Source organism: Perca fluviatilis, chromosome 1 (genome assembly GCF_010015445.1).
Source record: "Perca fluviatilis chromosome 1, GENO_Pfluv_1.0, whole genome shotgun sequence".
NCBI lineage: Eukaryota > Metazoa > Chordata > Actinopteri > Perciformes > Percidae > Perca > Perca fluviatilis.
Window position 1 is genome coordinate 9746887 of NC_053112.1, and position 24246 is coordinate 9771132.

The window sequence follows — 24246 nt, forward strand, 5'->3', positions numbered from 1 at the left end:
GAGGTAATTATGGTTACCCAGTGATGTCCAGTAGTCCCCAGTGAGAGTAACACGTCACTTTTGTGGTCCTCTCCTTTTCATAACAACTTGTTTATTCTTCTTCTTGTGATGGTGCGTCTTGTAAAATCTCATACCTGCCGTCATTTGTTGAGATTCTCAGAATGTTTCTCAGACCGACGTCCTCCACAACACTAATGGGCCTGCAGTCTGTAGCTATCCACTTCGCTATGGCATTGGTTAGCTTCTCTTACCTTTGTTTATCTATACTTCTCCCACACGCTACATGTGCTGGTGTGTAGCACAGCCGTGAGATGTCTCCGTGCGTTCATGGACATGGGAAAAACGTTTTTCCGAGTGAAAACGTCACCATTCACGTAACTTCCTGTGGGAATCAGAGGTGGGAAACTAAATTTTGCTAACCGAGTTTCCCAGTTGGTGACGTGTTGTTGACAACTGACGTTTGATGTAGGCGGCTTTGGTTCACTAAATATTCACTAAATATGCATGCCAGTTAGATTTGTGTCCGACTTGATCCCGACTTGCCCTGACGTTATGCACACGTGGGCAACGATAATCTCACGAGATCAAGGCGGCCGCAGTTTTTAGAGCCAGGCGCCGCAGTTGCTCTCCACCGACTGCAAGAGCCAGGTGGACCCAGGGCATGCTGGGAAACGCCAGCCTAACAGCTGATCTAACAGCTGATTGGTTCAGAATCGACTCAACATGATGACGTTTTATATAAACTTTTTATTGATTTTGAATCGGAAGGATTTTAACTGCGATTTGTCTGATTTATAGGCTTATTATGTACAGAACACCTGTTGTATGGCTGATAGTGATGTTTAGAAGTCAGAGAGACTAAATCTGTTCAGATTACAGATCATCTACAGTGTGTTGTTAATTAAAATTAACAGATTGCACGTAGAGCTACTCTGTCATAATAAAAACAACTGGAGACTGTGTAGGAGCTGATATATGGTTTCTGATTAGATGTTATTAAATCGGAATTGGACCACAGTGTTTCTGTCACTTCCTGTTCAGCCTGAAGGCTGCTGGAAACGGTTGGAAACTGTCCACTTGGGAGCGGATTTTTGTCCCGCCCCCGGCTGCTGCCGCCTGCTCTCATCCACTTTACAGGCGAGGCGCAGTTCATCTCGAATGAGCATAATGACAATAAACTGTTTATTGTGGACAAATGCCTCTGCCAAGAAACATACACAGGCATAACATGTTTCAAATTATTCATAAATAGGCCTATGTATAAAAAAAAAAAAACATTATCCGTGTCTTTTCCTGTTCGTTGTCCTGCAGATAACACAAACAAACACCTGGCGATGTGCTGTTTGGATGCTCGCATAAGAAAACAGCAGAGAATCTTCTGTTATTGTGGCCTCCATGTTTTCACACACCTGATGCTCTAGGCTACGCCCAACCGTTGGTGGCAGTCATGCAGCAAGTTGTTATGCCAAACGCCAATATAACAGAAGGAGAACACGCATCTCGACCATGTGAACGCTGCTAGTCGGAAAAACAACGTAACCACGGGGGCGGTCCCTGTTATTCCGAGGGGGCATGAACACGCCATCTGTGTGAGTGTGATTAGTGTGAGTGTTAACCATCTGCTGACGCGCATTTGTTTCGTTGAATGATTTGCTGGTATCAACTGTGTGTATTTCATTTAGGTGATATTTCAGACTGGAAGTACTCCGGCGATAAGATAATTCAACTTTGCAGTGGTTACAAATAACTTTGGTTCTGTCGACTGCGCCGTCTGGAAGAACTTTAAAGCGCCCATATTATGCTCATTTTCAGGTTCATAACTGTATTTTAAGGTTTTACCAGAATAGGTTTACATGGTTTAATTTTCAAAAAACACCATATTGTTGTTGTACTGCACAGCTCTCTCTCACTGCTGCAGATCCTCTTTTCACCTGGTTTCTGTTTTAGCTACAGAGTGAGACCTCTTTTCATCTTCTTCTTCTGTACTATCTTTGATTGCACTCGCACATGCGCAGTAGCTCAAATGTAGAGCATGTCAGCTAGCTAACTCTAGAGACAGTGAAAGAAAGCCTGTTTCTCCAACTTTGGTCAGTTACAAGGCAGGATTAGCTGGGAGACTTCTAAATGAGGGCGCACATGTAAGTAGTTCTTTTGTAGATTATGGTGAACTTGTGTTTGTTGTAGCAGTGCTTTGCTATTGAGAACGACGTAGCATGCTAGCGTTAGCGTTAGCCGGCTAGCGCTAGCATTAGCCGGCTAACGCTAACGCTACGAGCTAACGGTTGTGGTTAGCCAGCTCATTTCGGACTGTGACGTCACAGTCCGAGGCCGATTTTGAACAGCTCACTAGGAGACTGAAAGCAGGACACATTCAGAAACCTGTATCTCACTCAAAACAGCATGGATGGATTTTTTTCAAAGTTTGTATGTGTGTTGAAGCACCAGAGACACAAAAGAACACCCCAAATCCCAGAAAAAGTGTTTTTTTCATAATATGGGCACTTTAAAATGAAAATGGCCATGTAAACGTTCTGTACCCTTCTCCATGTTTGTTGGTTTCTTTATTCGCTTTTCTTTTCCATTTCCTGTAAGCGCGTCAGCAGTCAGCACAGACTTTTTCAAAATAAAAGCCTGTGAACAACAGACTTTTACAGTAATTAAAGAAATAATAAAAATGGCATTAATGTGCGATAAAATAATTGTCAGCGTTAATTAATTAATGAGTTAACATGATAATAACGCGTTAACTTGCCCAGCCCTAATATATATATATATATATATATATATATATATATATATATATATATATATATATATATATATACACATATATATAATACCGGGTCAAAAGTTTTAGAACACCCCAATTTTTCTAGTTTTTTATTGAAATTTTAGCAGTTCAAGTCCAATGAATAGCTTGAAATGGAGGTTGATCAAGCTTTGAAAGTTGGTGCTACCAATTCCCACAGGTGTTCCAACTTGTCTGGATTACTTAAAACCCCCTCTGTTTGTATAAAAGTATTGTTGGAACACACTGTGATACCATACCCCCGTGAGCATTATTTGAACAGTATTGTACTGCAGAAACTAGTGTGTTGCTATAAAAATAGCAGGAAAAAGGCAATTAACAATAGAAGAGAGACAGACCATCATAACACTTAAGAATGTTGGTCTTTCCTACAGAGAAATTGCGAAGAAAGTCAAGGTGTCAGTGAGTACAGTATTCTTCACCATCAAAAGGCACTTAGAAACTGGGGGAAACTCTGACAGGAAGAGGTCTGGCAGACCCAAAGCCACAACAGAATCAGAAGACAAGTTTCTGAGAGTCAACAGCTTGCGTGGTCGGCAGCTCACAGGACAACAGCTTCAAGCACAGCTTAATAGTGGTCGTAATAAGCAAGTCTCAGTTTCAACTGTAAAGAGAAGACTTCGAGCTGCAGGTTTGATAGGTCAAGTTGCAGCAAAAAGCCATTGCTAAGACGTTAGAATAAGAAAAAGAGGTTTGCCTTGGCCAAGAAACATCGTCAATGGACTACTGAAGACTGGAAGAAGGTGCTATGGACTGATGAATCAAAATTTGAAATCTTCGGTTCATCACGCAGGATTTTTGTACACCGTCGAGTAGGCGAAAGGATGGTTCCTCAGTGTGTGACATCAACTGTCAAACATGGAGGAGGAAGCGTGATGGTCTGGGGCTGTTTTGCTGGATCCACGGTCGTGATTTGTACAGAGTGAAAGGCACCCTGAACCAAAACGGCTACCACAGCATTTTGCAGCGCCATGCAGTACCCTCTGGTATGCGCCTAGTTGGTCAGGGGTTCATCCTACAGCAAGATAATGACCCAAAACATAAGTCCAAGCTATGCCAGAATTACCTTAGCAAAAAAGAACAAGATGGTAAGATTAAAAACATGGTGGCAAGCACAGTCACCAGACTTAAACCCCATTGAGCTGGTTTGGGATGAACTGGACAGAAAAGTGAAAACAAGGCAACCTACAAGTGCCACACATTTATGGGAACTTCTGCAACAGAGTTGGGAAGAACTTTCTGAAGAATATTTGATTTCCATTGTAGAAAGAATGCCACAAGTGTGTTCAGCTGTTATATCTGCCAAAGGGGGCTACTTTGATGAGTCAAAAATTTAGAATACATTTTGGTTTATAAATTGATTCCATGATTTCTTTTTTAACTTAAATTGTTCATTTGTTCTATTATTTCATTTCAGAGTACAATAAGACATTGAACTGAATGAATTTCAATAAAAACCTGGAAAAATTGGGGTGTTCTAAAACTTTTGACCATTAGTGCATATATATATATATATATATATATATATATATATATATATATATATGTAACTGTTGTGCTGATGTGTATGTACATCTTTATTGTTTTTTAGAACCTGTGATAAAATATTGTTTCTTGTTCTCATGTCCAGCTCTGCAAGTGCAGGTGATCAGAGTCTATCAGTATTCTACCGAGGCAGAGCTGAAGTGTCACAGCAGCTGCAGTCCAGCTGGTGGTCTCTCCTACGTCTGGTTCAAGAACAGAGAACACATTACCTCGGTGGAGACATCTACTTATACAACCTTGTGTTTTTTTTTTGGGAAAAAATAAAAAAAAACCTCTCTTTTTTTTTTTTTTTTTTTTTTTTTTAACAAAAAAAAAAAAAAAAAAAAAAAAAAAAAAAAAAAAAAAAAAATAAACTCACATTAGTTTTTTTTTTTTTTTTTATAGTGGAGCAAATTTTATTAAAAAAAAAAAATCTCAATACAGTAGTAGAAATATTCTGATGTAACATTTCAAAATTCTTTCCTATTATTATTTCAGGATGATTTGAACTGTAAAATATGCTGTTGCTTCATTTTATGTTTAATAATTCTGTTATTAAGATGCTCCATTACTTGATGATTTATGATGTCATGGCCAAAATCTCCAAACTGCAGTTAGTTGAACAGTTTTGGACTGAAACAGAATCCATACTGTCAGCTTGTAAGTTTGATTTTAAACCTTAAAATGGAGTTTCTGAAGATTTATTCATGACAGTATTTAGGATGAATCTGAAAACCATTTGATTATTTTCACATTTATTGTCATCTCACAGAGAACAGATACTGACTCAACAGAATGCACAACTTGACTGCTACTATAACCACAGGGACTTGATAAAATAATCTGAAACTGGCCGGTAACATTTGCAAACTGTAACAACAAAACTAAAACAGCATCTGAACACAAACAAGACTGAATATTTCTGTTCAGTCTCGTAAAGATAACACGTGTGTAGTTAATGATGCAACAGCTGTGAGTATAAAGAAATATTAGGAGGTAGTTTGTTGTATTTTTCTAATTCATGGGGACGGCCCAATGAAAATATTAAAAAGAGCCTTTTTCCAAAATAAAACTCAAGGTTCACTCCTCACCCACAACAATCCTAGAATTGATGCTGGTTTGAAGGCAAAGGGTAGTAACACCAAAATATTGATGTGATTTAGATTTTTCTTTTGTTCGCTCACTTTGCATTTTGTAAATTGATAAAAATAAACAATAATTTATATTTTTGAAAGCATTCTTAGTTTACAGCATTTTTTCACACCTGCCTAAGACTTTTGCACAGTAATGTATATACACATGTATCTGCACTGTATATTAGTATCTTGCTATTTCTCTCTCTGGGACAAGTCTGTGTGTGTTTTCTACATGTCACACTATTTGGCCTCGCTTCAGTGTTCTGCATTTCTCTACAGTTTCCATTCACACTCTGCAGCAGCCTGAGTGACCACAGACAGAAAAGCAACCGAGACAGATTCTTTTATATCTGCACACTTCACCCTTCTAATATTAATCTTCTTCCTTTTTACTGTTCACAGGTTCAATACATTGCTGTTCCTTCACTGCACCCTCTGTATGATGTCCTGCCTCAGAGATCATGTGTTCAGCTGCGACTGTTCCTTAGCATTATAAATTCTCATGTAAAACTGAATGATATGCATATTTCTGCATTTCTCTGTTCACTTTAGCATAAACCAGAAATAACATTAATACTTGATTTATATATCCTTTTTTTAATTCAGACATAGGAAGTCCCCAACAAAGAAGTACAAATATAGACCATTTCACAGATATAAACATAAACATCCTGAATCGCCCCAAGTTGATTACCTGTTGTAGTGACATCAGCTGACAGGAAGTTAACAAGGGGCCAGTCTGTTGCTTAGCAATGGAATTCCATTCAAACAGTCTATAAGAAAAAAAATCTGTGTGATGCAGAATGAATCTTAAGTTCAGTTCTAGTTAAGATAAAACTGCAGTAAAACAGTCTAAAGTTGGTCCACGCTCCCCGACCCAAAAACAAGTTGGTACTATCAGATTATCTTTGTCTAACACTGACTTAAAGTGGGACGGCATGAGAGCACAAGTAGTTTTGGGAAATGTATATTCACACACTGAAGAGCCTTCACTACATGTAAGTCTGTCTCCTGATGTAGTTCTGAGTCTGATTGGGCTTCCTGATGTGCTCTATGTTACAGTGATACAGGGTCAGGATGGCTGGGGAGTGACTTACACCTCTACTCAGATCTGTGCTGTTAAAGGATCAACAGTGGAAATACACTGCAGCTACAGATCCTGGTGGAAAAGCAGTGTTAGTAGAGTTGAAAGAACATTATGGTTTACTAAAATGAATTATTATCAACCTGTAGATCTGACAACAGACTCAGAATATTCAGGTCGTGTTCAGTACAGTTCTAATTACAAGGACTGCACTCTGAGAATCTCAGACTTGAGAGAGAGAGACTCAGCTGTGTACAAGTTCAGGTTCACAACAAACCAAAAAAGTGGAAGATATATCAGTTCACCTGGAGTCACTTTGTCTGTCACAGGTAATATTTTCATTAATATGTTAAATACTTCCAAATACACCAACACAGTACATTTAAAAACACTGAACATGTTGATAACGAATAATAAATTTGTGAAATTACTTTTAACAAAAAATTACAGTTAATAAATAAATACAGTTATTAATTGCTTGCTGTTACTTCTAGGAATTGTAAATGTTATGGCAGGGATCTCAAACTCAATTTACCTGGGGGCCGCTCGAGGTAGAGTGTGGGTCAGGCTGGGCCGCATCACGTATTCAACAAAAGTTCTTATATAAATCTTGTTGGCTCAATAGACATTTTTTAAGATTGGCGACCCGGTTCTTTCTCTCATCTCCCTGGTATTTTGTATACTCCTAAGCATGTCTAGTTGAGTAATGACATCTGATGTTATATTACTTATACACCTCAACTTTCTCTGTGCACACGAGACATGTAGGGGTGCCCCTGTGCTTGATAACAAAATATTCTGTCTCCCACTTTCACTGAAATTGCCTGAGCTCGTCGCCAACCTTACTCTTCAGGGCACGTTTTGAGCGAGACATGACTGGAACTGGGTGAAGACATATTTTCTGTTACTCGGAACACGGTTCAACCAAGTGACCAACGTTGATACTACCCCAGGTACTTCGCGGTTGGCTAGCTTGACAACCGTTGACAACAAACGCCGCAGGAAGCTGTCACGAGACTAGCTATGGTAGCCCGTAAGTGATCAAAAAATAAATAAATAAAAGCGTGGCAAGCGCGGCACATGCAAGGACTCAGCAGAAAGGTGCATTTCAGATCAACGCGCGGGCCGTACTGACACTAAACTTTGATGTCACGTAGGGGGGCCACAAAATATCATCCTGCAGGCCTCAATTGGCCCCCGGGCTGCGAGTTTGAGACCCATGTGTTATGGTGACGTGTATGTACTTTTTTCTTTTTTTTAGAACCTGTGATAAAATATAGATTTTGTTCTCATGTCCAGCTCTGCAGGTGCAGGTGATCAGAGTAACAGTCCAGCAGTCTTCTACCGAGGCAGAGCTGAAGTGTCACAGCAGCTGCAGTCCAGCTGGTGGTCTCTCCTACGTCTGGTTCAAGAACAGAGAACACATTACCTCGGTGGAGACATCTACTTATACAACCTGGTTTAATCCCACAGACGTCTTCTCCTGTGCGTTGAAAGGACATGAGAAGTTCCCCTCTCCTTCAGTGTGTGAGTTTACTGTGTCAGGACACAAACACACTGACATTACAATACAATGACAATTTCAGACGTAATCTCACTGGAGTCAGTCTTCTGATTCTTAAAGGAACACGCCGACTTATTGGGAATTTAGCTTATTCACCCTAACCCCCAGAGTTAGACAGGTCGATACATACCCTTCTCATCTCCGTGCGTGCTGTAAAGCTGTCTGACGTCTCCAGCGGCATTAGCCCATCACAGAACATGCAGGTGAATGGTTCCAGTAATCCTACTGCTCCGAATAAGTGACAAAATAACGCCAACATGTTCCTATTTACATGTTGTGATTTGTAGAGTGACAGCGTGTACAAAAAACAACGTAACATGGGACACAGCCGGGACAAACCGGGAACTATATTCTCAGGCGGAAGAATATAGTACTTGGGCGGAGTGATATGCTCGCAGCAGGCCTGTCTGAGAATATAGTTCCCGGTTTGTTTACTGTTAGAAGATGGCTGTGTCTCATGTTACGTTGTTTTTTGTACACGCTGTGACTCTACAAATCACAACATGTAAATATAAGGCTATCTTACGTTACTATCACTTGTCAACGAGCAGTAGGCTAGTTGGAACCAGTTACCTGCAGGATCTGTGCTGAAGCTAATGTCCTGGAGTCGAACAGGCGTTACTGCACGGAAATGAAGTAAGTATCGACAATTCTGGGGGTTACGGTGAATAAGCTAAATTCCCAATAAGTCGGCGTGTTCCTTTAATGGAGGTGCAGCAGGATTATTCATAGAAACAAAAATCACTCCAGTAGTAGAAATATTCAGATATACTTCATGTTCTGATGTTACATTTCAAAATTCTTTCCTATTATTATTTCAGGATGATTTGAACTGTAAAATATGCTGTTGCTTCATTTTATGTTTAATAATTCTGTTATTGAGATGCTCCATTACTTGATGATTGATGATGTCATGGCCAAAAGCTCAAAACTGCAGTTATTTGAACAGTTTTGGACTGAAACAGAATCCATACTGTCAGCTTGTAAGTTTGATTTTAAAACTTTAAAATGGAGTTTCTGAAGATTTATTCCTGACAGTATTTATGTTAGTAAGGATAAATCTGAAAACCATTTGATTATATTTGCCATGTATTGACATGACATGTATTGTCATCTCACAAAGAGCAGATACTGACTCAACAGAATGCACAACTTGACTGCTACTATAACCACCGGGACTTGATAAAATAATATGAAACTATCCGGTAACATTTGCAAACTGTAACAACAAAACTAAAACAGCATCTGAACACAAACAAGACTGCATATGTATGTTCAGTCTTGAAAAGATAACACGTGTGTAGTCAATGATACAACAGCTGTGAGTATAAAGAAATATTAGAAGGTAGTTTGTTGTATTTTTCTAATTCATGGGGACGGCCCAATGAAAATATTAATAAGAGCCTTTTTTCAAAATAAAACTCAAGGTTCACTCCTCACCCACAACAGAATCGGCAGAATTATTTACAAAACATGACAAGGAAGTGATCTGCTCTCTGGACAGCTGCCGGGACAAATAATAGGGATAGTTTAAAAGAAACAAAAGTAATAATTAAAATAGTCAATGATCTATATATTCTTATCTTTATTAATTTATTCATGTTAATGTCTCCTCCAGATTGTACAAAGCTTCCCTCTGTGTCAGTGAGTCCCTCTGCTGAGATAGTGGAGGGAAGTTCAGTGAATCTGACCTGTAGCAGTGATGCTAACCCAGCAGCTAACTACACCTGGTACAAGGAGAATGGAAATCCAGAACTTCAACCTCTCAGTGAAGAACCACAGCTCATCTTCAGCTCCATCCAGTCCTCTGACTCTGGACAGTATTACTGTACAGCTGAGAACGAGCTGGGGAGGAAGAAATCTAACAACTTCTCTGTTAATGTGAAATGTGAGTGAAACAGTTTATTTTAAGTTTATCTGTCCAGTCTTTGAAGGAAAATATTTGTACTGATCATAACTACTTTCGTCAGTTCTAGCTCTTGCTTCCCATTCACAGTCTTCTGATATTCACTGAGCAGCTCCAGGAGATTTTAGGGGTTTTGTGCAGTTTTAGGACTCAAACCATCACACATCAATGTAGTCAGACCACCTTCAAAGTCTAAAATGCTGATAGACACAGCTACACAGAGTTAGTAATTTAAATACCATGTGTTCTTCTGTAGTAAGTCACCTTTACCCTAGAGTAATCTCTGTTAACACATCTCCTCCAGATGGTCCAAAGCTTCCCTCTGTGTCAGTGAGTCCCTCTGCTGAGATAGTGGAGGGCAGTTCAGTGACTCTGACCTGTAGCAGTGATGCTAACCCAGCAGCTAACTACACCTGGTACAAGGAGAATGAAGACTCACCAAAAGCATCAGGACAGATCTTCACCATCACTGACTTCAGAGCTGAACACAGTGGGAATTATTACTGTGAAGCCCAGAACAGAAAAGGACGTCAGAACTCCACCTTACATCTGATTGTTGTAGCAGGTAATCAAATTTCCACATGATCTAAACCTTCCAGAGGCCTGTACTACGAAGCAAGATTTGGCATTAATGAGGTAACTTCAGGTTCAACCCAGGATTTTCTGTATCACGACGGTGGATCAGTTGTTACCGGGTTCAATCGTCGTGGTAAATTATGCTGAACACCTAACCTGGTCAGGAGCAGGTTATGTTGGAGATTAGCGATCAACCAGTGTTAAAGCACCGCCTACTGACCAATCAATATTCGATTGATAACGGTGTCACCGTTCTTAGAAGATCTTGGTGGAGCTCGGTGCGCGGAGAGAGAGAGAGAGAGAGAGAGAGAGAAAAAAAAAAAAAAAAAAAAAGAGAGAGAGAGAGAGAGAGGTGCCCTCAGAAAAGTTAAAACATTTAGAGACCGATAACCCTGTTAACATTCTCTGATGGGTATTTTTATGAAAGATATAGATTTTCAGCGGAGGGAATTACATATATGCTATTTGCCAGCTTCTTGAGCCATGTGTTGCCAATGCGCACATCAGTTTGAATTATGTTTTTATATATTTTATTTGCTCTCACGATCGCTTACCATTGCCAGGGTTGCAACTGAAATAATAGGCTAAAGCATCGACAGTTTATGGAAAGCACAAGTGTAACCAGAACTGCAAGCAGTTATGACAGGGTCCAAGCCTCGCTGGCGCCAGTCCCCCCTCGCGCAAGTTGCCCCTGATGACGCTAAGAGCCCATGAAAGCGGAGCTGGCGAAAGGAGAACCCAAAGCATGACGGCGGCGAGGCAAAAGTCAGGAAATTTCACTAAGTGCGAGCTCCAAAGTCTGTAGTGAAATGCAATTGCAGATTTACCATTCATGGAGTAAAAGGCCAAAGCACTTCAACCTCAATTATAGCGCCCCCTAAAGGCCGATCATCACCAAATCAGGTATAGGGCCGCAGAGTAGCATGTAGAACAATAATCTCAAGTTTTGTGATGATAGCATTTCTTGTGGCAGAGATATTGCCATTGCAAATTTCCCATTTAAATGCATTATTTGCCCAAATGCGTCTACGTTCATTATAGCGCCCCCTAATTGCCGATCCTCACCAAATTTGGTGCAGAGCCTCGGAGTGGGATGTCTAACAATAATACCAAGTTTTGCTCTGAAACATGTTTTAAATGTTTTTGTAATGTTCCCTGGACACAAACCAGTAAGACACATTAAAAAGAGATCCACAGTAGGCTATTATTGCAGGTGAATGATGTAAACCCTTTGAAATAAAAAGATTATTAATTATAATTCTGTTAATGATGGTGCTGTAGCCTCAGAATAGGATTAGTAGGCATAGTACTTTTTCGCTCGCAGTATTGCACCTAAATAAAATAGATTATAGGTTCAATACCATTTCACCAGTAATATTAGGCTATACTTATGATTAAATATGATATACATTATATTGGAACTTATGCATATTAATCGTAAAATGCGCATAGTTTAATGTAGCAAAATTCTTTTGATAACTTTTGGTCAGGTCCATCTGGCAATGGTACCTACCAGGTTTCGTGCAGATCGGTCAAACGGCCTAGGACGAGTTCGAAAAAGTGTGAACTGTTTGCGGTTTTGAACTGACCCGCATGCGCAAAAGAACAATAACAATGACATCAGATGCAGCACACTGTTGCACTAAAATTAGGGAGGTTATGGAGGAAGTAAGCATTTTCGCTTTTATTTCATAATGTTTGTTTAATGGCAGAGAAAGAGAGCCAAATTAGCTAGTTTGTCCTTTTGCAGGGTTATGGCAGCAAATTCACTACAGAGGTCTGTGTGGATGCAGAGACAAAGCCAGGAGTGGTGGGACTGTGTTGTGAATAGCTTCACAGTGACGCAGTTTATTCAAAACTTTCAGATGCCCAGTCAAGTTTTTAATTTTACTGTCTGTGTCTTGGGCTAACTCCTGCCAGAGCATAATTGTGAAACATGTCGATGTAGATTGACGTAAAAGTTGAATAAAATCTGCGTTGGTCGTACACACTGCGGCCGCATTGAAAAAAAATCTAACCTGGGTCTGATTAAGGACCATGTATGGTAGTGGTCTAAATCAGATTTGACAAAATCACATCTGGGCAAAATTTTAAGGTTCACATTACTTCTGAAGAAGTCTGTTCACTTGACCCCAAAATAAAATTTGATTTGTGCCATTTTTGCCTGCAGTTTGAATGTAGCCTAGAGCGCCCACTAATGGACGATCTTCGCCAAATTTGGTCCAGATCCTTAGAACATCATGCCAAATAAGCATCACAAATTTCATGTCTATAGCAATTACTACGGCAGAGAAGCGCAAACTTTAACGTAGCAAAATTCTTTTAATAACTTTCGGACAGGTCTATCTGGAGATCCTATGTACCAGGTTTCGAACAGATCGGTCGCACGCCCTAGGACAAGTTCGAAAAAGTTGGTTTTGCGCATTGCGTGATATTGCGAAAACAGTTTTCATCAGATATGGGCGTGGCCTATATCATCAGATTCAGCCTAATTCAAATTTCTAATGTGTGATGTGTAATGTGGGAGTTAAAGGCAATAAACCATTATATGATGTTTTCATAGTTAGCTACACAAATTTGTTTGTGTAATATGCACAATTTTTATCCTATAAAAATTATTTTAATAACTCTTTGTCAGGTCGGTCTGGAGATGCTATGTGCCAAGTTTCATGCAGATCGGTTGCATGGTCTAGGAGGAGATCGAAAAAGAAGGTTTCTGATAAATCGCGATTTTTCACGCATAAAAGTCCAGGCAGAATGGGCGTGGCCTATATCAGGAGATTCAGTTGAATACACGGAACTCGTGGATATATGTTTTTTGAATGTCTGTGTACGGTGTGGGAGTTATAGGGCCAAACACGTTTTTTCTGCTATAGAGCCACCTAGTTGTGGAAGTGGGTCAATTGTTCCGCCTGAGGTCCTTGCGGAGTTTTGGACCAGTCCTGAAAATGGCACCCCTCCCCCCCACCATGTACGGTTTAGGCTGTAGCGGTAGTTTTACGCGGAGAAGAATAGGGTTCCACTTTGCTACTGCTGGTTCTTCCAGACTCAGGCTTGGACCCCTAATTATGGCCAGATCTTGTGCCTGACTGATGGGGAAGTGACATTGATAAGCTTTGTGATTTACGCATCTACAGTGTCGGCTATTTTTTGCCAGCTTTCCTTCCTGTTTTAGGAGGCAGCTACTGTATTGCGTTTTGCCTGTAAAACCGTGTCTGTGTTCTTCATATTGATGTAGAATTATAATTTCCTCTTCTTATGTAAAATATGTGTTTGGGATTGGTCGTGTTGCGCAAACACCGCCTCTTTTAGGTGAAAGTGCGTGCTGCTGGATTGGGAAACCCTGGGTTAAATGAACTAGTTAATAACCAGCGTCGTGACACAGGTTATGCAGGACAGCAGTTGTTAGGTTTGGTGAAGCCGGGTAACTGAAATAAATCCAGGGCCTTATTTCAGAAAGCAGGTTTAGTGAAAACTCTGAGTTTGTTAACCCTGAGATGAGGGAAACTGGGTTTTCTGTTTCAGAAAGAGAGGTAACTTCACCTCAGAGTCAGTTACTATAGTAACTGAGACTGTGAACCTAACCTGGTCGGGAGCAGGTTTTCACCAATAAACCTCGAGTTTCTCTCAGTCTCCTCCCTCTGACACAGCTCTCTTTCATTTCCTTGTTCATTCATTCAGTCTGTATCAGGCACATTTTAGCGCAGCTTGTTATCTGCATGAATACAAAAAATTGTGTTGGTTTATTAACCATGGTAGGCAGACTATAAAACTTTTTTTTTTTTTTAAACGTGGCATTTCCTTGTGTCGACGATCCCGTTGATGAAGAAGCTGCTTTACTTTGCAGGGTGTTATATGTCGGGAGATGATATTGAACCCTGACATTTTAATTTTCAGATAACTTCCTATTTGAGCGGTATAATTTTTCTTCCCAGTCTGCAGCCTAGGCTACATAACCTCATATCACTAACGTCACCCATCTTGGACATGCTCTCCCAGCAGATTATTTGTGACACATTAATTGTTTTGCAAACAGCAGTTTTCTTTACAACATTGGGGATGCAGAGCATATTACTAAAGCCACTGTAATGCGCCGTCAAAAGAGTGCATGTGACACGCTCTGAAACCTGTTTTAAATGTTTTTGTAATGTTCCCTGGACACAAACCAGTAAGACACATTAAAAAGGAGATCCACAGTAGGCTATTATTGCAGGTGAATGATGTAAACCCTTTGAAATAAAAAGATTATTAATTATAATTCTGTTAATGATGGTGCTGTAGCCTCAGAATAGGATTAGTAGGCATAGTACTTTTTCGCTCGCAGTATTGCACCTAAATAAAATAGATTATAGGTTCAATAAAATAGATTATAGGTTCAATACCATTTCACCAGTAATATTAGGCTATACTTATGATTAAATATGATATACATTATATTGGAACTTATGCATATACTCTAGCAGAAAGTTTCAGTATTTCCGCTGACCCGTTTGTTTGTGGTTGTTACCATGGTGAATCGTAGTATCATGGCTCCATTCATGCTGCCTTTTTATAGTGGTGGTGAACCTACTTTGAGTTGACTGAACCAACTCATATCAGCTGTTCTGAAACCGAAAACTCAGTTTCCCATCTCAGGGTAAATCAACTCAGAGATCAGGGTTAGACTCAGAGTTTGTTAAACCTCCTTCCTGAAATAGGGCCAAGGGCATGTTGATCTTGAATCGTAGTATAGGACTCTGGGGTCCGTTTCAGGAAGGAGGTTTAACAAACTTTGAGTCTAACTGATCTCTGAGTTGATTTACCCTGAGATGGGAAACTCTGAGTTTTCGGTTTTCATTTAGGTGCAATCCCGCGGGCGAAAAAGGAAACTACTACTAATCCCATCATTAACAGAATTCTGATTTACAATCATTTATTTATTTTTAATGTCTCTTAGCCTACTGGTTTGTGTCCAGGGAACTCTACAAAAATGATTTAAACAAGTTTCAGAGCGAGTCACACTCTTCTGACGGCGCTTTGCTATACAGTGACTTTACTAATATGCTCTGCATCACCAATGTTGTAAAGAAAACTAAAGTTTTCAAAAAAACATAATGCGAACACAAAGAATGTGCTGGGATGTAGAGCATGTCCACGATGGGTGACGTTAGTGATATGAGGACCGATAAGGTTATGTAGGCTACATAACTGATAGACTGGGAAGAAAAACGATACCGCTCAAATAGGTAGGCTAGTATCTGGAAATGAAAATGCATCTATAGTCGGGGCCTCAATATCATCTCCCGACGTATGTTTAACTCCCTGCGAAGTAATAGGCTATAGCTTCTTCTTCAACAGGATCGTCGACACAAGGAAATGCCATGTTCAGAACAAAAACGTTTTGTAGTCTGCCTAACACAGTTAATAAACCAACCCTGTTTTTTTTTATTCATGCCGCTAACAAACTGCGCTAAAATGCGCCTGATACAGACTGAATGAATGAATGAGGAAATGAAAAAGCGCTTTGTCAGAGGGAGGAGACTGAGAGAAACTCGAGGTTTATTATAGAAATCCTTCTCCCGACCAGGTTAGGTTCACATGCTCAGTTACCATAGTAACTGACTCTGATGTTAAGTTACCTCTCTTTCTGAAACGGTCTGAAGTTACCTCTCTCTCTCAGGTTTGATTTACCTCCCTTTCTGAAAGAGAAAACGCAGAGTTTCCCTCATCTCAGGGTTAACAAACTCAGAGTTTTCACTAAACCTGCTTTCTGAAACCGACCACAGTTCATCTACCTATCTAATGACAAATAGATGTCAACATGAATACGTTTGCAAATTAAATGTTTGAACAAAACAATAATTACTAATTCAGAGGTTTGACATTTATAAAATCTTACCTTAACACACATTGTTGGAAAGATTATTTTTACATTATAGGACGTTAAGCAAAAACCACAAGCAAAACTACAGTACATATGAATCATTATGTGGAATGCATCTGTCTGAAGATCTATGATCTTATGTCTAATTATCAGTTGCGAAAGGACCCAAACAACTTGTAATTCCATAATGAATCGTCTGGTTTCATCACTGTTTCCCAGGTTCAATGAAATCAGTAGCTGCTGGATCCATCACTGCTATTTTCCTGGCTATCATACTCCCCTGTGCCTTCCTATTTATTAGGTGAGCAGTTCAGTTTTACTGTGATTACATTCAGTAATGCATCCTTAATTCATTTAGTCGTTTAGAATTGTATTTTGATTATTAATTTGATTGTTCATTCATTCTCCTTTCCAGAAGAAAGAGGTCCTGGAAACGAACCAGCGAGCCTGGAGAGAGACCAGACAACCAAGCTCAGGTCAGAAGAAGAGTTCAGTCAGAGTCCTCTCTCACCTGGAAACATTTGAATAATGCTTCATGTCCTCTGCTAAATCATAAGGTGGTGAGACAGGGACACTGTATAAAATAATATAAAACTCTCCATCTACACAGACATGATAGGGTTTGTAAATAAAGAGGATTTAGGCAATCCTTGAATTGTATTTCCCTCTGCTGGTGATCAGTAGGCATTACACCGACAAAAACAGAAGTGACCTCAAACCTGTGGTTCACCTTTTGGTTTTGAAAATGAGACTTGATCCCAAACGGAGAACATGAAATAAATGTTGAAACCAGGAATTTGTAGTGCCTGGTGAAGTATTTGTAAATTCACTGGAATTGCAGAACAAGCCGCTCACCTTTAACCCTGCAGATGCTTTACAATATGAGGATTTTATTTTACAGGCCAAAACAAATCAGGTCGTTACAGAGTTTTGTTTCACAGGCCAATAAAAATCATACTTAAAGGTCCCATATTTAGTCATGTCTTTTTTTTATTATAAAGCAGGTTGAGGTGCTATATAAATACTGTAAATGCATAAAAACGCTCAATCCACAGAGAAACGCACACACAGTGCTTATTCAGAAACTGTGCCTTTAAACGAGCCGCTCTGATGTCACAGCTATACTATATACTGTATACTGTAGGTAGAAAGTGCTGCCCGCTACAGTGCCGTTACAGTCATTTTCTGGCTGCAATGATGGTGCAGAGACACAGAGAGAGCAGATGCAGAAGACCCGGAAATGCTGACCAATCAGAGCAGACAAGGCTTTTTCTGGAGGGGCTTAAAGAGACAGGCACTAAAACGGAGCGTTTCAGACAGAGATGAATACAGGTATATTCAGTATCAGGAAAATAAGGTTGTCTTTTTAGAATTAAATATAATGTAAATATGTTCTAGAAGAAACCCAAAATACAAGTATGAACCTAAAAAACGACCTTTAAACACTTACCTATGTAGCTGAGGACTCTTGTCTATGTTACCTTCAGGGTTCAGTGTATGACAGTCCTTCAGCTCCAGTCCAGAGAACTCCAGCAGAGCCGCAAGAAGACCTTTGCTATGCCAGCGTTAGCTTCTCTAAAAACCAGGAAGATGCTCTCTACTCCAACATCAGGCTAGCTCAGCCCCACAGACACAAGGAGGAAGAGGAGGACGAAGATGTGGAGTACACTGCTGTCAACTTTAAGAGTTCCAGTGCTACTACAGAGTGAGTCAATCAGAAAATGTTTTTATGTTGTTGTTTTTTTTATATTGTGGGTTATTTTTTTTTTTTTCATTCACAGATCAGGAAATCAAGAGGCTGTGGAGGATTTATCTGAACTGTACAGCACAGTCAGCAAACACCCAAGACTTTGAACACAACACAGATCTGTGGTCTCTTTAAAGGGCAGGGTTGGTAATGTTGAAAAACTAGCAAGATTTGAAAGAAGCATCTCCTCGGTGCTCCGTCTAACCCCTCCCCCTGCCTCGCTACTTTAGACAGTGTTCAAGCAGGTTAAACACACATTTATGAGTATTAGGATTAAATTGATATACTGTATTTTATGCATTTTTATGACATGCAGCGTTGGGTCATTTATCTAGTGTCATCAGTTAACAGCTGGTAAACTTGTAATTTATAAAAATACCAATACAGAATTTGCTTAAAATGCAATAATTTACTGCCAGTGTTAGCAAATCATCTTCTCATGTACATTTCTCTGTATATATTTCTTTATCACAAGTTTTCTACTCAATGCAGAACAATCCTCACATTTTAGAAACGATCTAAACAGTTCTGTTGATCAACTGAGTGTTTAGTCAGCTATTTATTTCAGTTGGACTTGTAGGCCTGTATATTGTTAGGTAGTTTCATTCATAATAAAACATTGTATTTTTTAAAGTACATGGGTTTTGTGTGCAAAAATCTTAATTTGTAAAGTAGTAGTCTATATCCTTGGAATTCTAACCTCCGGTGGATTCATGAGGACTATGGTTAACTGCTCCTCAGATCTGTCTGGCTCTGTTTGGTGCTTAGCCCCGCCCAAGACATTTGTGATTGGTTTAAAGAAATGCCAATAAACCAGAGCACGTTTTTCTCCTATCCCGTAATGCTGTGTGGACTAGCCAGACCCTCCTCTACAGTGCTGTGGAGAGAGTCTTTGAGTCTGCTGCATGGAGGGGAAAAAAGTCAAAACTATTTCTGAGGAATAATTCACCAAAACTTATTTGGTTTTCTTAAGATTCAGTCAAAGCTGGATGGTATAAAGAAGGACAACGTTGAAGTTGAGGTAAACACATTTACCTCAACTCCAAAAGTCTGCATTGTCAGTTTTCAGAAGCAGCAGCAGGTAGCAGATGATTTGAGTGGAATGCAGCTTTATTTGTACCTGTGCAGGTACATTACATAAGTTCAGGATTTAACTTGTAATGCAAAATGTTAGTTGATGTAATACATTTTTTAAGAAATATTATTCACCCTTTCACATGACACCTGTCCTGGCAGAGAAAGCCAGTAAAGTCCAAATATTTCACAGCATGTACAGTATATATTATCTAGTAGCCTATATTTCAACACTTAAAAATTGTCTTCTTGGACAATTTAGAAATATTTTTCTAAACCTGCAAACTTCTACTTGTAACTGCTTTACATAATTGCATTTTCTTTTGCATTCTTTTGCATTTCAGTTTCAAGCAAACTTTCAGAATAAAGTTTTTTTTATTAATCAGCAATGAACACAAATAATAATTATATATGTTCAATTGCTCTAACTTATTTCTCACTTGCTCATTATTTGTCCATCTGTATAACCAATCACCATGTAATAACCTTTTACTCTGGTGGTAATGCACAACCTAAAACAACAACTGCTTCCTGAAATAAAGCTGACTCAGCAGTTTGCTTTGATGAGACAAGAATTGAAAAGAACAGAAAAAACAAGATCACAAAAAATGTAAGCTTTAGTGCGTAACTTTTTGATATTAACTAGTGCAGTCCCCGTTTGGAACGGGCGATTGCTTGGCCTGTGGTATTGCTGCTTGTACAATTCATCAAAACCAAATTGTACCCCAAAATGACTTACAGAAGGACCCCAAACCACTTAATATGGAACTCCACTGTATACCCTACTACTGACTTACAGTGTAGGCTACTTCTACATCAGAGGAAGACATTGTATTACTGTATTTACCTGACAGAGAACGCTGCAGATTCAGAATGTAATCACAAAATATCAGACAGTAATCAGACATTAGCATCATGGACTCATGGCAGTGCGCTACCCACCCGGCCCGTTATACAAGTTCAGGTTCATAACAAACCATGGTGGTTTCACTGGTTCACCTGGAGTCACTATGTCTGTTACAGGTAATATTTTCATTGTAATATTTTGTCCAATTGTTTTTCTTGTGAATCTTTCATCTGCCTGTTTGCATGCATGTACTGAAATGGTTTAGTTTGAAATGACTAATCTGAAATTTCTAATCTATCTTGACAGTTCCAGACCTCCAGGTGCAGGTGACAAGATCATGGACCCAGGGAGAGCTGAGGTGTCACAGCAGCTGTAATGTACCTGATAATCCTTCATATGTCTGGTTCAATAATGGACAGAAAATATATAGAGAAACATCTTCTTCTCTCAGAGTCTCTGTTGAAGATAACAACAGCTATTCCTGTGCTGTTACAGGATATGAAGATTACCGCTCTCCTCCAGTGTGTGAGTTTACTCCAGTGTCACTAGTAAAAGAGCAAACTTAGAAAACTATAGATTTTAATGTGAGAAACTCACTCATTGAACTTTTGTATTAACTAGAACGTGATTTCAACGTGTACATTTTCTCCTCACCAGATGACCCACTGTATTATTCATGATATAAATGAATTTCTGTATAGTGACTTTTTATTGTTTTTAATGAAATGTGTCTTTATACATTTTCTCCTCCAGATGGTCCAAAGCTTCCCTCTGTGTCAGTGAGTCCCTCTGCTGAGATAGTGGAGGGCCGTTCAGTGACTCTGAACTGTAGCAGTGATGCTAACCCAGCAGCTAACTACACCTGGTACAAGGAGAATGAAGACTCACCAAAAGCATCAGGACAGATCTTCACCATCACTGACTTCAGAGCTGAACACAGTGGGAATTATTACTGTGAAGCCCAGAACAGAAGAGGACGTCAGAACTCCACCTTACATCTGATTGTTGTAGCAGGTAAGATTCTCCATGACACTAATTGGCTCATTAACAGACAGTATCACCTGGCAAACTGATTTATGAATCAACCCCCCCAATAAGGTCCAGTACTGTTTATCTAATGACTGTCTATCTCCATTTCTAGATAAATCAACAATAACACTGATAACTAACAGCATCAGGTTGACTCTGGTGGGGGTTGGGGGGCTGATTCCTCTGCTTCTTTTTTGTCGGTGGATGAGGTGAGACAATATAAATGAATCATCACTGATTTTTTACTATTACTTCAACTCATAATCATAGTTTTGCAGTTTGCCATTAAAGCTTTTATCTGTTTGTTTTTGGATTAAATTCAGGAAGAAGAAAGCTCTGAGCTCCACCACTGAACCAAAGGAACCGATAGAGACTGTGGAGGTGAGAGAGAGAGATTTGGGACAGAACTTACTCTACCAAAGGGTCATCATTTGTTGTGTATGACTTCATAAAGACAATTCACATATAACTTGATTAGTTTAATCTTTCTTCATAGAAACCACAGACGTGTCTTTACCGTCACACATTTTCCAACCGCATTTCTTACAGAAGTCCTTTTAAACCAAAGAGCAATTTAAGGAAACAGTCTGTATTTTGTTATGAAATCTAATTGACTTTCATCTTAATGTCTCTCCCCATCAGTTAGACTCTTGTCCTGAGTATGAGGACATCTCAGAGACTGCAGCACAGACAGAAGACCCAGAGGAGCAGGAAGACCTGATGTGAAGGTCAGACAGCTTTGAGTCTGCTGCATGGAGTGCAAACTCAAACTCAAAACTATTTCTGAGAAATACCCTTTCACATCACACCTGTCCTGGCAGAGAAAGCCAGTAAAGTCCAACTATTCCACAGCATGTACAGTAGATCTTATATGGTATATTTTTACACATTGAAAAACATGAGCTCAGCTCTGTCAAACTTTGCTAGTTGTTCATTTGTATTGAATGAATTGTATTGTATTGCATGTATTGTAGTTTGAACATGATGCCAGTTCCCTCTCACTGCTGCAGAGGGAGATAGTGTTCAGGTGCAAGCTTTTGATTTCAGCTTTAAACAAACTCTTTTTGGGTTCATTCTTCAGAATGAAGATTTTATTGATCATTATTGAGTGCAAATACAATTTAAATCAGTTGGTGTGTTCTGATGTATTTCTCACTTGCCCAATGTTGTCCATGTGTAAAACTTGTCACAGTGTAATAAATGTTTACTCTGGTGAACAACCTAAAACAGCAACTGTTGAAATGCTCATTTCATGGTGTATTCTATTTACTTTGCAGTAAAATGATATTATATATTATATTATATGTTTTTATTCATAGAGTTGAGACTGACCAGCTGAGTATGAGATGTCCTAAAATGGTCTACATATTTATTGAGGTAACAGCAGTGTCTTTCTTCTGTTGCCACATTTGGACCGAAAATGTTTTTTTTGTCTCACTAAAAAGAAAATTGTTGCTCTATCTGATAACTTTGGTGTTAAATGAGCCTTACTGCCTCATGAGGCTGCTAGTGTTGCTGTAGACTTGAAGCCATGCTGTTAAATAAACTCTGCATGAATTAGAATGTATTGATGGTAGGGCACATACGAAGTTTTGCCACTGTTAAGACAACACATTATCACTCCCATCTTGTACAATACGGACGCTTGGTCAGGTGCCTTTGTCGTTGTTATTGACGCTAAAAGTCTCCTTTAGCGTCATATAACGCGCTTTAACTAAACGCGCTTGGTTGGGACTATTGCCGTCCCTTTTGACGCAGTTAGGTTAAGGAAAAGCTTGTGGGTGGGCTTAGATTTCCGTAAGTCGCGGGAACGGGACGGTTGAGTTTAGGAAAAGGTCGTGGGTGGGCTTACGCTTCTGTGACACGCGGCAATAACGTGACGGTTAAAGACACACGTGGGACACGAACCCCGGTCTCCTGGGTGAAAGTCCTGTGTTTGGCCCAACCTCCCTATGCGGAATTTTGGGCTTACGTATTACTCGCTAAACCCTGTGTAGCAGCTGCTCTCCCCGGTACCTTCTACAAACACGCTGAAAGGCGCTTTTTTCGTTGCTTCAAACGTCTGTATTTTACAAGTTCGGAGTGAGAACGGGTTGATTAAGAAGCTAACTAAATTAGTGTGTGTGTGTGTGTGTGTGTGTGTGTGACCTCACTTCCTCTTTCTGTATGGTTGGGGTTCGGCTGGCTGTGAGTTTCTGTTTTGTCTACTTGTTATTTCTGTTTTCCATTATGCTGCCCTGTCAGTCTCTCTGTTGGCCCTGCCTCTCTGTGTCTCTTTGTTTTCCCACCTCCCCTTCTGCCTGCACCAGCCAGCTGATTACGCCTGCCAGTCATCAACTACAATCAAGCCCAGTACTTAAACCCCGGATCTACTCACCATCTTTGCTTGATCGTTGTTTCAGCCACCCTGGTGACACAAGCTCCACGCTCCTATGAAGATTACTGCGTTCTTGTAATTACCAGTTTCTCTGTCCTAATTCTTTTCTCCTCGTTTTCTCCCTGCAGTCACTACCTCCGCACCTTGCCTCGCCTCTCCCCGGTCCTCGGTCCCCGGCTTACAGTGCCCCTCCCTTGAGCTCCTCGCCTGCCTTTCTTCCTGTTCTCCCTGATCTCCCTCGCTTCTTCCAGCCCCAGCCTGTGCCCCCATTCTGCTCCTTGGCGTCCACCTCCTCACAGCCCCTCTCCCTTACCTTTTCCCTGTACTCCCAATAAACCTTTTGTTTAAACTGAGTTTTGTCATTTAGCTCTACTTGCTCTGTGTTACTGCATGTAAAAAGACGTACCAGTGCTGTTTTAAAATCCTTTTATCTTTCAGGGGTTTATAGTCAAACCTGCAACAGAGTGACAGAGTAACTGTCCCTTTGTAATAAAAGAAGATGTTGGAAAGTCCCCAAAAAAGAATAAATATAAGAAAAATCTGTCTTAATAAGTCTTAAACTCAGTTCTAGTCAAGATAAAACTGCTGTAAAAACAGCTTGCATTTTGTAAAGTTGGTCCACGCCTCCGACTCACTAAAAGATTATTGTTGTCTCAGACTGTCTTAAAGTGGGACGGCATGAGAGCAGAAGTAGTTGTTGGGAAATCACA

At 39.8% G+C, this 24246-nt stretch overlaps 1 protein-coding gene across 1 annotated transcript in view; it reads left to right on the forward strand.

The window, feature by feature from the left end:
* LOC120559226 overlaps positions 1-24246 on the forward strand; it is a 339258-nt gene that overhangs the window by 102499 nt on the left and 212513 nt on the right. Inside the window, exons 8-9 of the mRNA XM_039800789.1 lie at positions 6532-6882; positions 7853-8080. Of these exons, the coding sequence (XP_039656723.1) occupies positions 6532-6882; positions 7853-8080 (579 nt within the window). The remainder of the gene's footprint in view (positions 1-6531; positions 6883-7852; positions 8081-24246) is intronic.